Genomic DNA, 17,084 nt, shown 5'->3' with positions numbered 1-17,084 from the left:
TTTCTCTCCGTTATGTTCGTGTCATCCATCTTAGCTAACTCATTCATTTCTCTTCTAATCATGACTACATTTTCCTCTCAAAATGCTATTATTTTCTCGTGGTTGCTATGGGGAATGCATGCACACATTCTTACGTGTACAAACACATTATTATATTGGATTGGTAAATCAATAACAGCAAATTCACATTTTTGGGTGGTTAGGTGTGAACTCATAATTAAGCCATATGTTGAAATGTTTCAAATGCCAAAGTAATTTTGCAACCCCAAAGTAGCTTTAAAAAATTATATGTATTTTCTTTTTCCAGGCAAAAGTTCAATTCATTAAAACAATTGCGTAAAGTAACTTTGCAACGCCAAAGTAACTTTGAACTGACAAAGGAAGGAACCACTGATGTTACAAATTTACTTTTAAAAAACATCTTAATCCGATTATTAAATACCCCAATCACTATAAATATACAGTTTCTCTGCATTATGATCAAACCATTCACTTATAATCATTTCTCTTAAGCATTTTTTCGTGGTTTCTATGAGTACATCTCCTTCTCAAAATGCAATCACTTTTTTGTGGTTGCTATGGGGAATCATGTTCAACACTGCCTTGTGCAGCTTTGACACTCGTTGCAACCAACAAGACATGAATGCTCTCTTAAACTTCAAGCAAAGAGTTACAGATCTCTCAGGTGTCCTTTCCTCATGGACCACTCAACTAGATTGTTGTCATTGGAAAGGAGTCATTTGTAGCAACATCACTAGTAGAGTTACTGGAATCTCTCTCCCATGCTCTACAACTCCTCCAATTTACAGGGACGAGGAAGATAAATCACATTGCCTTACAGGTTTCATTCACCTCTCCTTGTTGTTAGTGGAGTTGGAATTTTTAGAATACTTGAATTTGAGAAACAATGACTTCTTAGCATTACAATTTGATTATGATCATCTGCATAATCATAATTGTCACAATCTATCTATAGCTACCTCTTCTCATAGTCAGTGTGTCAACTCTTCAACTCTTCGTCATCTTGATTTAGAACGTAACAGGAATCTTGTTATCAATAACCTTAAATGGCTTCCCTACATATCCACCTTGGAATATCTTAACCTCTGCACTGTTGATCTTAGCGAGAAAACTAATTGGCTTCAATTAGTGACTAAGCTTTCATCACTTTCAGTCCTTGCTATGTGTGATTGTCAGCTTAAAGACTTGAGTTTGTCTCTCCAGTATGCTAATTTTAATGCTCTCCAAGTTCTTGATCTTTCTGGCAATGAATTCAAGTCAGAGTTACCTAAGTGGCTATTCAATCTTAGTTCCACTATCCATAGTTTATACCTTAGCTACAATTCTTTAATGGGACATCTACCTAAAGATTTGTTAAATCTTCGAGAACTAGAAGACCTGGTTATGGATGACAATAACTTTGATGGACCCATTCCAGATTGGTTAGGTCATTTCAAACATTTAAAAGCTCTTATTCTTAGAGCAAACATGTTTTCTGGATCTATTCCTACAAATTTGGGAAATCTATCAACCTTGATTACCTTGGATGTTGGCTTTAATACATTGACAGGAGTTGTCTCTGAGAGAAATTTAGCCAAATTGTCAAAATTAAAGTCATTGTATATATATATTCATATTCCACGTTAACCTTTGATTTTGACTCGGATTGGATTCCACCTTTTCAACTTGAGGAATTAGCACTTAAGTTTTCAAATCCCGACCTTCCTGTGTGGTTGTATACAGAACGATCTATTGAAGGTTTAATTATATTCGAATCATCATTTGAGGCTCCACACAAATTTTGGAATTTGGTATCATCAGTGTTTGAACTCTTATTAAGAGACAACTCGATAGTAGCAAACATGTCAAATGTGTTGTTGAACTCTACAGTCATTGATCTATCATCAAATGGTTTGAAAGGTTGCTTGCCTCAATTATCAAAACAGGTGACCATTGTCTCGTTATCAAATAATTCATTATCAGGAGAATTGTCTCCCCTCTTATGTGGTCATAATGTGTCGAATGGGAAAAACAATTTGTTGTATTTGGACATATCATTGAATAATCTATCTGGAGGGCTTACAAATTGTTGGAAGAATTGGAAATCGTTGATTGCTATTCACTTGGGAAGCAATAATCTATCAGGGAGTTTGTTGTGCTATTTTCTTAAACAGAAAATTGAGATATGCTTTCTTTAAGTTTCTTTATGACTTGAAAGATCAAATTCATATTATAGTGGTGACAAACATTAATCGCTTCAGTTAAGGTCAAATAAGTTACATAACTATACTGGTGAGTAGATCTTTTTTTTTTTTTTGAATAATTTTTTTTTTAATTTATCTTTAAATAGTTTGTTCTTTACCATTACTAAAATATACTTTACTTCATTTATTTTTCAATTATTGATTATTCTTTATATATTTTTAAATTATAGTAATATTTATATCTAACTTATTTGAAAACATATATTAGTGAGTAGATCAATTTGCTTTGTTTTAGTTCAATCTATTTTTTATTGTAGGAAAAGTGAGTGAGTAGTTCAATTTATTTTATTTATCAAAATCGGGGTCGATGAAAAACAATTGTAGGAAAAGTGAAAATATATCAGAATAATGGAAAGAAGAAATAACAGTTTAAGATGTTTTATAGTGTATTAAAATTTTTAAATTGCTAACTTATATGATAATGAAGCCTTTACTTCTAATTTAGTTAATCTTATAAAATTCTTTCCTTATTATATCTTAGGTATTTTTCATTCATAAAAAAGGGAAGGAAGTCATGAAGCTTAGGAGAAGAGAAGATGGTGGTGAAGTTCTAACAAGCAATGTCAGCAGTGATGAGCTTAATATTTAAATTTGGTTATTATTAATAGTTGGTGTATTTTGTTTTATCTTTTTAAGTTACAGTGATGCTTTTCAACTTTATCCTTTGTTTTTCGTTTGTTCTGGAATATGTTATAGAAGCGTGTTGATCTTTGTAGCATTTAAGTGAAAGTATATTTTCTATGTTTTATACATCATTCATATTAGCTTTTCTTAATATCAAAGCACTAAATATAGGTGGCAGTTTCAATAATTTTTAAAAACAGTTAATAATATGATCATCATTCACGAAATACATTATTTGATGAAACAATGCCTCACACTCCATTAATTTTCCCTTCCTTAGTGGAATACACGTGTCGTGTCCCTCCCTCCAGTTTCCCCATGCAAGTGGAAGACATGTTGCCAGTAGCATTAATTTTCCCGTCTTCGGTGAACGTGTGGCAGTAGAGGGAATGAGAGTTTCTAGATAGTGGAAGACATGTGGCAAGCAGGGAGTGGACCGAGCGTCCATTTTGGAGGCATATTTAAAGTTCATTTTTGAAAACTGATGCCACTTTCTGCATGCAAACCACTTCGTCTTCAACCTTCAGAAACACCATTTCTCCTTCTTCTCTCTAGAATCCACCATCCTCTCTCTAGATTTCTGACCTCTTCCTGTCCTCTGACCACCTCACTCCTTTTAGATTAAATTTTCTCGGCGTCAAGTCCTTCCAATTGCACCGATCAGAATCTGGTTTGGAGCAATTTGGACTCTTGAAACCTTAGGAGTGACTACTTAAAGACATAGAAGCTTAGCTGGAGTTTTAGAGGTAAGGGAAGCTTATAAATTTAATTATGATAATTTTTGTATGCATGATATTATGAGTATATGTTTGTTGAATGTATAAGTTTTTTCCAAGGGGTCGTTACAGATGACTTCTTGGATGTTTTCCCAAATACATGATGTATTTTATTAACTTTTTCAAGAATTTGAAGGTCAGTGAGTGGATTTGGTGCTTCGTCCCTCTCTTGATATCCATTGAATTTTTTTTTAACCTTCGATATGGATGATTACGTTTTAGAAATCTCCGATGACGCATATACATCGTCTTTCTTCCGTGTTTCAATTGATGAGCTGTAGTGTTTTCTTCACAGATAGGACATGCTTTATGACCCTTAACACTGTATCCTGACAAATTACCATAAGCTGGAAAGTTATTAATGGTGCAAAATAAAATTGCACGTATCACAAAAGTTTCATAAGCGAATGCATCAAATATTTCAACCCCATCAACCCACAAAATCTTCAAGTTTTCAACTAGTGGGCTTAGATAAACATTTATGTCATTTCCAAGTTGCTTTGGACCAGATGTCATCATAGACAAATTCATGTACTTTCTCTTCATGCACAATGCAGGAGATAAGTTGTAAATTATCAATATAACTGGTCAACAATTGTGATTGGTACTCAGATTACCAAATGGGTTCATTCCATCAGTGGCTAAACCAAGCCTAAGATTTATACACTCTTTACCAAATTGGGGGAATTATTGATCAATATTTTTCCATTCCTTTGATTCAGCTGGATGACGAAGAAACCCATCAATTTTTTTCTCATCTGCATGCCATCTAAGGTTTTTAGCATCTTTGAGATTCGCAAACAAACGCTTAAGTTTGGGCAATATTGGAAGGTACAAAACTACTTTCAAAGTAGATCCATTTTTTTCTATCTGACCATTATCTTACTATATTTTTTTGACTTGTATCGTGATAACCCACATTTTGGACACTTTGTCAAAAATTCAAACCCTTTACTATATAAAATGCAGTCATTGGGACTAGCATGTATCCTTTTATACACCATACCCATTGGACAAAGAATTTTCTTCGCATCATAATTACGAGTGGGTAGTGTATTTCCATCTGACAACATTTCATTCAACAACGTCAACAATTATGTAAAACTCTTATCAGTCCATCCATTGTTCGCCTTCAAATTCATGAGCCTTAACACTGTTGACAAACGTGTGAACTTAGTTGAACCGACATACAAAGGTGTTTTCGCACCAGTCGACATCGTCTCATACACATGAGCTTTGGCAAAATTTTCTGCGCCAACATCGCGGATCATGTCCTCTAATTTGTCTTCATCCAATTGATCTTCTTCCACAGTGGAATCAATAACATTTTTAGTTTGGGAGTCAGTCGGAAAGTGCATTTCTTCACCGTGCCATATCCATGTTGTATAGCATCTTAGGAAACCATCACATATAAGATGTTCTCTAATTTGGGTTGCGTTCAACTTTCTCCCATTCAAACAGTTCACACAAGGACATCTAATTTGGTTCTGTATGCTACAAGCATATACCAGATCAGTTGAGGAGGAAATTGGATGATAAGGGAGAGCCTTTGATTTTGGTAGGCTACAATTCTACTAGAGGTTACAAGCTGTATGATCCTACATCAGGGACAACATGTATCAGCAGGGATGTGATTGTAGATGAGAATGAAGCTTGGAAGTGGAAAACAACTGGGCAGGAAACATCAATCATCATTCTGGAAGATGCAATTGCTGCAGTTGAAATAGAGAAAGGTGGGGCAGATGACAGAAGCAGGAGATCATCTAGAGTCACACAATTACCAGCACATTTGAGGGACTATGATTTGTCCTATGAGGCTACTCTAACAGTAGATGGACAGTTTGTGCATTATGCTCTAATTGTAGAGGCTGAACCGGTTGAGTTTGTAGAAGCAGTTAAGGATAAGAGATGGCATAAGGCCATGTAGGAGGAGATTGACTCTATCGAAAAGAATCAAACCTAGGAATTGGTGGAGTTACCTTCTGGAAAGAAACCCATAACATTAAAGTGGGTCTATAAGTTAGAAATAAACCCACAAGGTGTTGTTGTGAGATATAAGGCACGACTGGTTGCTAAGGGAATTCTACAGAAGGCTGGAGTTGATTATGGAGAGGTGTTTACCCCTATAGCAAGAGTTAAGACTATCAGATTAGTGGTGTCTCTAGCCACTAAATTTTGCTGGTCTTTACACCAACTTGATGTGAAGTCAGCCTTCCTAAATGGAAGACTAGAGGAGGAGGTTTATGTTATACAGCCTCTGGGCTTTGAAGTTGAAGGGCAGCTTGAGAAGGTATATAGGCTGAGAAAAGCTCTCCATGGGCTTAAACAACCACCAAGGGCCTGGAACCAGAGGATTGATGGGTTCATGGGCAGTATTGGCTTTGAGAAGTGCGTCTCAGAACATGGGTTATATGTGCAGTGCTGCCAACACAATGGCAGAGCAGAAAAACTGATTGTGTGTCTGAATGTGGATGATTTACTAGTCACGGGGAGCAGTGAAGAATTGATCTCAGGCTTCAAGACACAAATGTTGAGGGAGTTTGAGATGAGTGATCTTGGGAGACTCAGCTACTTCCTTAGGATAGAATTTACTGAGACTGAGTGTGGAATAGTGATGCATCAGTCCAGGTATGTGTTAAATTTGCTGGAGAAGTTTGAGATGTCAGATTGTAATGCAGCGAATACCCTAACAGAAGTAGGGCTGAGACTTGAGAAAGAACCAGAGGAGGAAGTTGTTGATCCAACAACTTACAGAAGAATGGTGGGAAGTTTGAGGTATCTTTGCAATACCAGACCTGACCTGAGTTATAGTGTTGGGGTGATCAGTAGGTACATGGAGTGTCCTAGAGTGTCACATTTGAATGTTGTGAAACAAATATTGAGATACTTGCAGGGTACACACTTTTATGGTATTTTGCTAAAGAAAGGAAAGATTGGAGAAGAAGTGCAAATCACTTCTTACTTAGATGGAGATTGGTGTGGTGATAACGCTGACAGGAAGAGCACTACTGGGTATATTTTTTTCTTGGGTGGATCTCCTATTTCCTGGAGTCTAGAAAGGAATTTGTGGTTGTTTTGTCATCGTATAAGGTAGAATACATAGTTGCCTGTGAAGCTACGTGTCAAGCAGTTTGGCTGGAATTCTTGTTAGAAGGGTTGAAGGTGGAGTTGGCTGGAAGAGTGAGGCTACTTGTTGACAACAAGTCTGCCATAGATCTTGCTAAGCATCCTGCATCTCATGGAAGGAGCAAACACATTGAGACTAGGTTCCACTATATCAGGGAACAGGTCAATAGCGGAAGACTGGAGGTGGTACACTGCAGATCTAAAGACCAGCTAGCAGATATACTCACCAAGGCTCTTAAAGGTGAACGCTTTCTGACTTTCAGAAAACAGATTGAGATGGTGCGAGCTTAGATCATTGAAGATCGCAATAGGAGGAGGTCGAAAACCTAGGGTTTTCACTAGAGAAAGGGAGATCGGTCTAGGAGGAGTTTTCTCCGATTTTAATCGGTGAAAAGTGCGAGTGTGCTCGAAAGGAGGTGTTTTTATTGATTTTAATCAATGGAAAAAGCTCAAAATCGATGGAGTTTTTGCCGATTCAATCGGTGAAAAAGAGGATTTTTTTAGAAAATCGTATGTTTTTCATGTTTTATTTAGGAGGAATGTTAGAAGTAAACAAAACAGTTTCGTTTCCGTTCATTTCAAACATATAAATAACATATAAATACTGTAATACACACATTCTGCATAATAATGAAAATCATAAGTTGTAAGTGAGTCGTGAGTGTGTGTGAGAGAACCCTAGTTGAATCGTGTTTCCACTTTCTTCTCTCTAGAAACTTGTAAACAGAGTGTGTGTTTTCTCTCTCTTGCCAGCGCGTTAGGTTTATTAAAACATTTAAACCTGTACGTTTTTTCTAAAATGCCCCACATCTAATAGCAGCAAATTTGTAAATACGTAAACACTAACTACTGTTTACCGAATTAATTTAATAATATATATATATATATATATATATATAATATAGGATTAAGTGAAATTTGGGGGTGTAGGAAAAAAATATATGTCAGGAAGAAGTCCCTTCTCAATTTGTTGTATGTGAAAGTAATATTTATATACAATAGACTTAAGAATATTACTCCCTCTACCACCACAACATCCTCCTTACACCTCCTCACATTCTTTTATTTCCAAAACTATCCGGTTAAAACTTTTTTATTTTTACCATAAATTTTAAATTTATTTTCCAAACCCTAATTTTACCTCATTCATATTTATTGAGCGCAGTAGTTGCACCCCCAGCCCTCATCTCATCTCATTCTCACGGATTCTCTCTTTTTCTCAAATTCCGTTTGAGTTCCTTTTTTTCTTTCTCTTTCTTTATTTTTCGTTGATTGTTCTCTTCTCCACCTTTTGGGTTTCAATCGTTGCTATTGCAGATCTGAAAATTTGGAAAAGATGAGAAGTCTCCATCCTGAAATTGTATCTGCAGTGTTTGGTGGTGATTATAAATCACCAGTGAATGGCCATTCCCAATCTGAAAAAAGAAGTGAACGAACTCTCGTTGATGATTCCTTAATGATTAAGGGTCAATTAGTAAATAATGATCTTTCTAGCTCCTAATGGAAGACAGACTTAAGTATGGTTGCAGATCTAACTCTTGCCAACAAACCTGAAAGTGATGCAGCTTCTTCAAACGAGAAACGTGCATTATCGAAGAACCAGGAGCCTAACGACCTATTTGTAGTTCTACAACGTGATTCTAGATTAGATTCCACTGAGGGCTCTCGAACAATGGACTATGAAGTTGACTTTTCCTTACCAGAAAATGATAGAAGATCCTCCTTTGACCATTCTCATGACAAGTTGAATGAAAACCTTCCTGCTAGTCCTGAGAAAACAGTGTGACTAAAAGCAAAACTTTTGGAAAAAGAAGTTCAGAAAAGGATGAGAAGTCAAAAGCCTTGCGCAGTTCCGATGGAAAGGGTAAGCCTGAAATCCTTTCTAGGGCCAGAAAGCCATTTCTCCCTAGTAGGCCTATTGTTCAGAAGAGCAAAAAGGAACATGTATGGTGATTTTTCAATTGTCCAGTAGCATTGTTATATTTTGAAGATGCTTCGTACATGTACTTTTCAAATAGCAGGTATTTATCTTAACAGTTAATATGATGGTAAAAAGGAAGATGAGATCAGGAAGAGGATGGAAGAATTACGGAATGAACGTCAGAGGAGAATTGCTGAAAGAACTGCATCCTCTGGTCTTGTTCAAGGAGAAATGAATGTTAGACATCCATTTTAATTTAAAAGAACATCTGCTTTATATTGTTGACATCTGCTGACAGATACTCACGTCCGTTTAACCCTAAAAATTAAATTTTATTAAAGGATAAAACAGGAACGGAAATGTGCTTAAAGCAGTCTGTGGTAGTATAAGAAGCAATGCTCTAGATTTAAACAAGGGAGAGGAGCCCATTCAATACACTTTCTTTCGTCAATATTTCGTAAATAAAGCAAAATCTTCATTTTAATACAAGAACCTAGGTTCGCATTGTTTCATCAAATATTTTATTTGGTGAATGATGATCATATTATTAACTGTTTTAAAAAATTATTGAAACCCACCTATATTTAGTGCTTTGATATTAAGAAAAGCTAATATGAATGATGTATAAAACATAGAACATATACTTTCACTTAAATGCTACAAAGATTAACAAGCTTATATGACATAATCCAGAACAAACAAAAAACGAAGGATAAAGTTGATAACCATCACTGTAACTTAGCAACTATTAATAATAACCAAATTTAAATATTAAGCTCATCACTGCTGACATTGCTTGTAAGGACTACATCACCATCTTCTCTTCTCCTAAGCTTCATGACTCCTTCCCTTTTTGATGAATGAAAAATACCTAAGATATAATAATGAAATAATTTTATAAGAATAACTAAATTAATAGGAAAGGCTTCGTTATCATATAAGTTAGCAACTTAAAAATTGTGATACACCATAAAACATATTAAATTGATATTTCTTCTTTCCAATATTCTAATATATTTTAACTTTGCTTACAATTGTTTTTCATCAACCCAATTTTGATAAATAAAAAATAGATTGAACTAAAATAAAGCAAATTTATGTACTCACTCACTCTACTTTAACCACTTAAAAGATAATAGCATTTGAAAAAAAAAATTAAAGCTAAGATCACGCTAGCTATGACATATGTGAGTTGAGAAACCTAATATATGGTTTTCATTCTAAACTCTTCACTTATATTAATATAGGTTTTCAAATAAGTTAGATATAAATATTACTATAATTTAAAAATATATAAGGAATAATCAATAATTAAAAAAAAATGAAGAACTAAAGTATATTTTAGTAATGGTAAAGAACAAATTATTTAAAGATAAATTAAAATAAAGTTTGTATAAAAAAGAAAAGATTTACTCACCAGGATTGTTATGTAACTTATTTCACCTTAACTGAAGCTACTAATGTTTGTCACCACCATGATATGAAGTTGATCTTTCAAGTCATAAAGAAACTTGAAGAAAGCATGCCTGAACTTTTTGTTTAAGAAAATAGCACAACAAACTCCCAAAAAGCTAGTGACAAATCCGGATTCCATTCCTATATAAAACCATGGCAAAAATTCAGATTGATTTCCGTCGTCGTCTACAAACTGTGTGTCTTTATGTTTATCACTCTGAAAGCAAATTTTTGCAAGTGGGGGCCCACAAAGATCATGATTGCCCATGTAACTAAGTGCAGTGAATCCCTGAAGTTGTGTGCCTGATGGTATTTTGCCTGTCAAATTGTTGAATGACAAGTTCAAGTAACCCAAAAAGGACAATCTGGATAAGCTCTCAGGAATTTCTCCCCCAAGTTGGTTTATTGAAAAATCAAGGGACTCCAAGTTTTTCATGTTTCCTATCTCCTTTGGTATTTCTCCTGATAATTTGTTGTTGGATAAATTCAAGGAAAACAATCCAATGAGACTAAACATTTCTGGCGGTATTGTTCCGGACAAATTGTTACTTGACATATCAATTAAGGTCATAAAGTGCAGGTTGCTATCATATTTTAATACTTGACCTTTAGTAACCAATTCAAGACTGTCGTCATTGATTAAGTAACGACCAGGAGATGATGAAGGAAATTCAAAAGAAAGCTTGTTACGTGAAACATTGTTGAAAAGTAGGGTTTTGATATTACCAAGACAAGTAGGTATATGGCCGGAGATAGTGTTTTGTGCAACATCCAACACAATGAGGGAAGACATTTCACATATTTGTGGTGAGATTTTACCACTAAAATCATTGGACCTTAATTGAAGAGCCATTACACCATGAGATATCCAAAGTGGTATGTTTCCTGATAATTGGTTATTGCGAACGTTAAAGACCAACAGAGAGCGACAATTTTGCAATGAAAGAGGAATCTCACCATGTAGTTTATTTTCATGCAAATGGAGTGAGGTGAGATTAAATAACAAGCCTAGTGATGGAGGTACCTTTCCTGATAGACTATTGCCTCCCAAGTGAATAGCAACCAAAGATTTCCAATTCTTCCAACAATTCGTAAGTCCTCCAGATAGATTATTCAATGATATGTCCAAATACAACAAATTGTTTTTCCCATTCAACACATTATGACCACATAAGAGGGGAGACAATTCTCCTGATAACAAATTATTTGATAACGAGACAAAAACCACTTTTGTTGATAATTGAGGTAAGCAACCTTTCAAACCATTCGATGATAGATCAATGTATGTAGAGTTCAACAACACATTTGACATGTTCGTAACTATCGAGTTGTCTTGTAATACGAGTTCATTCACTGATGATACCAAATTCCAAAATTTGTGTGGAGCCTCAAATGATGACTCAAATATAACTAAAAATTCAATAGATCGTTGTGTATACAACCACGCAGGAAGGCCGGGATTTGAAAACTTAAGTGCTAATTCCTCAAGTTGAAAAGGTGGAATCCAATCCGAGTCAAAATCAAAGATTAACGTGGAATATGAGTATATATACAGTTCCTTTAGTTTTGACAATTTGGCAAAATTTCTCTCAGACACAACTCCTGTCAATGGATTTGAGGCAATATCTAACTCAATCAAGGTTGATAGATTTCCCAAATTTGTAGGAATAGATCCAGAAAACGTGTTTGCTTCAAGAACAAGAGTTTTTAAATGTTCGAATTCACTTAACCAATCTGGAATGGGTCCATCAAAATTATTGTTTCTTATAATCAGGTCTTCCAGTTCTCGAAGATTTAACAAATCCTTAGGTAAATGTCCTATTAAAGAACATGAGCTAAGGTATAAACTATGGATAGTGGAACTAAGATTGAATAGCCACTTAGGTAACTCTGACTTGAATTCATTGTCAGAAAGGTTAAGAACCTGGAGGGCAGTAAAGTTGGCATACTGGAGAGACAAACTCATGTCTTTAAGCTGACAATTACCCATACTAAGGAATGAAAGGGATGGAAGAATAGTCACTAATGGAAGCCAATTAGTTTCTTTGCTAAGATCATTACCACGGAGGTTGAGATATTCTAAAGAGGAGACGTAGGGAAGCCATTTAAGGCTATTGATGACAAGATTCCAGTTACGTGATAAATCAAGATGACGAAGAGTTGAAGAGTTGACACACTGACTATGAGAAGAAGTAGGTATAGATAGATTATGACAATTATGATTATGCAGATAATCAAATTGTAATGCTAAGAAGTCATTGTTTCCCAAATCCAAGTATTCTAAAAATTCCAATTCCACTAACAACAAGGAGAGGTTAATGGAACCTGTAAGGCAATGTGATTTATCTTCTCCGTCAGTGTAAATTGAAGGAGTTGTAGAACATGGGAGAGTGATTCCAGTGACTCTACTAGTGATGTTGCTACAAATGACACCTTTCCAATGACAACAATCTAGTTGAGTGGTCCATGAGAAAAGGACAGCTGAGGGATATGTAATTCCTTGCTTGAAGTTTAAGAGAGCATGCATATCTTGTTGGTTGCAACGAGTGTCAAAGCGGCACAAGCCAGTGTTGAACATGATTCCCCATAGAAACCACGAAAATATAATTGTATTTTGAGAGGGAGATGTACTCATGATAATAAGAGAAATGATTATAAGAGAAAGGCTTCATCATAATGGAGAACGACTATATATTTATAGTGATTGGGGTATTTAATAATCGGATTAAGATGTTTTTTAAAAGTAAATTTGTAACACCAGTGGTTCCTTCCTTTGTCACTTCAAGGTTACTTTGGCGTTGCAAAGTTACTTTACACAATTGTTTTAATGAATTAAATTTTTGTTTCGAAAAAATAAAACATATAATTTTTCAAAGCTACTTTGTCACTTCAAAGCTACTTTGGCGTTGGCATTTGAAACATTCCATCATGGCTTATGAGTTCATACCTAACTACCCAAAAATGTGAAATTACTGTTATTGATTTACCAATCCAATATAAGAATGTGTTTGTACACGTAAAAATGTGTGCATGCATTTATGCGTACTGTACGTATGGGTAGTTAGGTATTTGAAAAAATTATTTGAAATATTTTTTTAAAAGTTTTTTATTTCATTTTTTTAATTTTCTTATTTAAATAAATTATTTTCCTTCCAAAAAAATTTAAATTCAAAAAATAAATAAAATATCTTTTCAACATGCATTCCAACACAATTAGAGATGACAAAATATTCACGTTCATTACAGTATATATGTATAAAATACGGATAATAACTATATGTTTTAAACGGGTCACCGCAAGTAATGGGTAACAAATGTGTTTTATCAAATTAAATAGATCAATTTGTTTTATTTAACTAATCTTATTTTTTATTTATCAATATTACGTCAATGAGAAGCAATTATAAAATAAAGCGTATTATGAAAAGATTAAAAAAAATATCAATTTAAGGATTTTAAAGTTCTTTTTTAAGATTGTGTGATTCATTATTTTTTATTTTAAATTAAAATACGCAGAAATGAAGTATATGTTTTACGGATAAAAAACAAACATTTTTTTTTTCTATTGTAATATTATTCTTTTTTAATTTTTAAATATATATATATAAGGAGTTTTGCTAACATGAGTAAACTCTTTTTCAGTTAGTACATTTTAGCAAAGTATACCGAAGTTTAGTAGATAAAAATACCTTCATATATTATGGATTCTAAGTTTTAAGATTAAGAGTATTTGAATAATTTTCATTCTTAAAACTAACAAAATAAGAAACTCCTAAACCCTTAGTCACCCTTCTCTCGTTCCTCAATCCTTCCAACTCTTTCTCTTTCATCTCTCTCACTCTAATATTCTCTCTATCATTCCTACAGTAGTTCCAACTGAAAAAAAATCAAAAACACTCATCTAACCCTAATCCACCTTTCTCATTATCCAATTTGTTTCTCTCTCATCTTCATCCTCTCTCTCACCTACATACAATAACCCGCGACACCGCAATTATTCAAGTCTCGAATACTCTTATTGTAAGAAGATATTCATGAAGAATTGTTTTAAAATTAAAGTTTTTGTAATTTAATAGATTGATGTATAGGATGTGGTTTATCTTTGATTCTATGTATTGCTTGTGTTGCGTTAAAATTAATTTTTAAATTAGAAAACCTCATTTTATATTTTATACTGAAGATAACCAATTATCAAATTATAATAATCGATTATCGGTAATTAATTGTGACTTGTCATAATTTATTATCAGAAACGTGAATTTTTAAACAAATTTTTTACCGTTAAACATTCATTAAATATTTACTTTCCCGATTAGTTTTGACTTAAGTATTTAGAGATTTTGTAAACGTATAAATCTTACATTTAAAAAATATTGAAAAGTTGTACTAAAGTAGATGAGAAACTTAATGAATATATATAGCTACGTGGAAAGTTTTATTTAATTTTGTAATAAAAGTAGAGGAGTTATTGATATCTTGACATCCTCCACAAACTTCCTTTAGAAAGAAAATTATATCTAAATTGTAGTGTCTTCTCTTTTTTCCACACCTACTTCCCTTTTGTTATTTTAAATCTTACACAAACTTTCCTTTTTCAAAAGTAAATATCACTTTCTTCTTTTTTCCAAATAAATCTAATTAAATTCATTTTCTTTATTATTATTTTCATATAAAATCTTCCACAAACTTTCTTTCTTGAAAAGTAAATATAACTTTCCTCTTTTTTCCAAATTAATCTAATTAAACTCATTTTCTTTTATTATTATTTTCATATCTCGTTGATAAATAAATCTTCCACAAACTTTCCTTCTTCAAAAGTAAATATCACTTTCTTCTTTTTGCCAAATAAATCTAATTAAATTTACTTTCTTTATTATTATTTTCATATCTCGCGGACAAACAAATAATTAATTCTGAGTATTACACGGATTTGAAATGGACGGAAATCTGTGAACGAAAACTTTAACATCATCTTATCTCTTTTCATGACAATTGATAAAAATGCTCCAATATATTATTGTTACATTCTTCGGTGAGATGTTGATGCGATTCAATAATAAGATAGATATGAAATAAATGAAAAGTAAATTCTTCATAATAAAATCAAATAATAGAAAAAATTAAAATATATTAGCTTTATACCTTTCAAAATAAGCTTAAAATCAAAATAAAACTATTCTTTTATGAGTGAGAACAATTTCTCACTACTGTTGATAGTGTTTTCGACGACAGTCAAATAAGACTACTAAAAACCACTTTTAATCATTGTTATACTAAACATCTTTTAAAAGTTGAAGGAACCAATCATGGTTGAAAATTGTATTCAAAAGTTCACGATACAACGATAATTTTAACTACTAAAATTGTTAAAAATTTAAAAAAAAAAATGACAGGTCATTATAATAGTTGTAAAATGTCAAACCAAAGAAATAAGTAAAAAACAAAACATAGAGAGTATAGTCAGAAAAACAAAGACAATTCTTTCCGGAACTATCGTTGTAAGTCTATTTATGACGATGATTCTAGTATGAACTATCGTTAATAGTGATTTTTCTTTTTAAAAGAAACTAATTGTATCTGAAATATGTATATTTCACAATTGTGAAAAAAAAAATCAAAAATATATTCATTTTACAACTTCAAACAGTTTTAATAGATATATTAAAAAATATAGTTTAATATAGTCTACTAAGTCTAATTTAGAATAGTCTAAAATATTATCTATTAGACATATTCAAACAATTGTAATTAATTTTGCTAGTTTAATATTATAATTATTATTTATAGTAAGATATTCACTTTAGGTAAGTATTTTTTTAATAAAATTATTTGATATTACAACATAGGTCAACGATCCATATTAATCTTATAAATACTAATATTCATAGAAAATACTTAATCATTCTAATAACTATATCGATACTCACTACTTTCATGGATCTTAAAACTCTTTTATTGACTTAGCATCAAAAAATCTTTTATAAGTGAATCTTTCCTCGCATTCCAACCTTCAAGAGTATACGTCAGGGACTTTAAAGCTGCTCAAATAATGTCCATGTCCAAAAAACCTCATTCAACACCCCTGGTAAGAACATTTACACTCACTATGGGGTCTCAGTAAAAAATTTCCCCAACCTCATCTATCCATGGTCACCACCTAAAGTCAAGCGTAACTCACGAGATTGAATCCAACCCAGTTTGATAACCCTCTAATATCAACGTTTTGTTTTACTTCTAACATCAATCAACATCTTTCGTTATGTCGATGGTATTTTTACAAACGTTTTTTTACTAGTGAAGAGTTTAAAGAAAGAATACTAAAATATAATGCCATGGGACTGAGTAGAGAAATTGAAAGAGTCATTCCTATTTTGACATAATGTATTTATAGAATTGGATTGAAATGTACCAAAGTTATAAAACATAAATAATATATTGAATATGTTTACAGTGTACATAAATAACTATGACTAGACTATGTAAAGCATTATTTATATATATATATATATATATATATATATATATATATATATATATATATATATATGGGTTTGTTAACGCGGGTACGCTGTTTATATATATATAGGAGTTTGTTAAGACGCGTACGCTATTTTTTCACATAGTACATTTTAGCAATGTATACCGGGTTTTAGTAGACAAAAATACTCTTATATATCATGGATTCTAAGTTTTAAGGTTAAGGATATTTTAATAATTTTCATTCTCAAAACTAAAAAAAAAAAAGAAACCTCTCAAATCTAAAACTAAAAAAAAAAGGAAACCTCTCAAATCTTTACTCACATCTCTAGTTCCTCTGAATCCTTTCTACCTCATGTCTCTCAGTTTAACTTTTTCTCTGTCATACATATTATAGTCCAATTTGAAAAAAATGGAGAAAAAACAAAACAAAACACAACG

The 17,084-nt window shown here is 32.8% G+C and overlaps 1 protein-coding gene across 1 annotated transcript; it reads right to left on the bottom strand.

Moving 5' to 3' along the window:
- Nucleotides 1-9,391: 9,391 nt before the first annotated feature.
- Nucleotides 9,392-12,280, bottom strand: LOC111241124 (probable leucine-rich repeat receptor-like protein kinase At5g63930). The gene is made up of 2 exons (XM_022777928.1): nucleotides 10,129-12,280; nucleotides 9,392-9,582 (listed from the first exon to the last, which is right to left on the bottom strand). The coding sequence occupies exon 1, from the start codon at nucleotides 12,154-12,156 to the stop codon at nucleotides 10,156-10,158; it is 2,001 nt and encodes a 666-aa protein (XP_022633649.1). The 5' UTR covers nucleotides 12,157-12,280; the 3' UTR covers nucleotides 9,392-9,582; nucleotides 10,129-10,155.
- Nucleotides 12,281-17,084: the final 4,804 nt, after the last annotated feature.

This window comes from Vigna radiata, unplaced genomic scaffold (assembly GCF_000741045.1).
Source record: "Vigna radiata var. radiata cultivar VC1973A unplaced genomic scaffold, Vradiata_ver6 scaffold_454, whole genome shotgun sequence".
NCBI lineage: Eukaryota > Viridiplantae > Streptophyta > Magnoliopsida > Fabales > Fabaceae > Vigna > Vigna radiata.
Note: the sequence above shows the minus strand (reverse complement) of the source record. Positions and strands in the feature narration are given on the sequence as shown.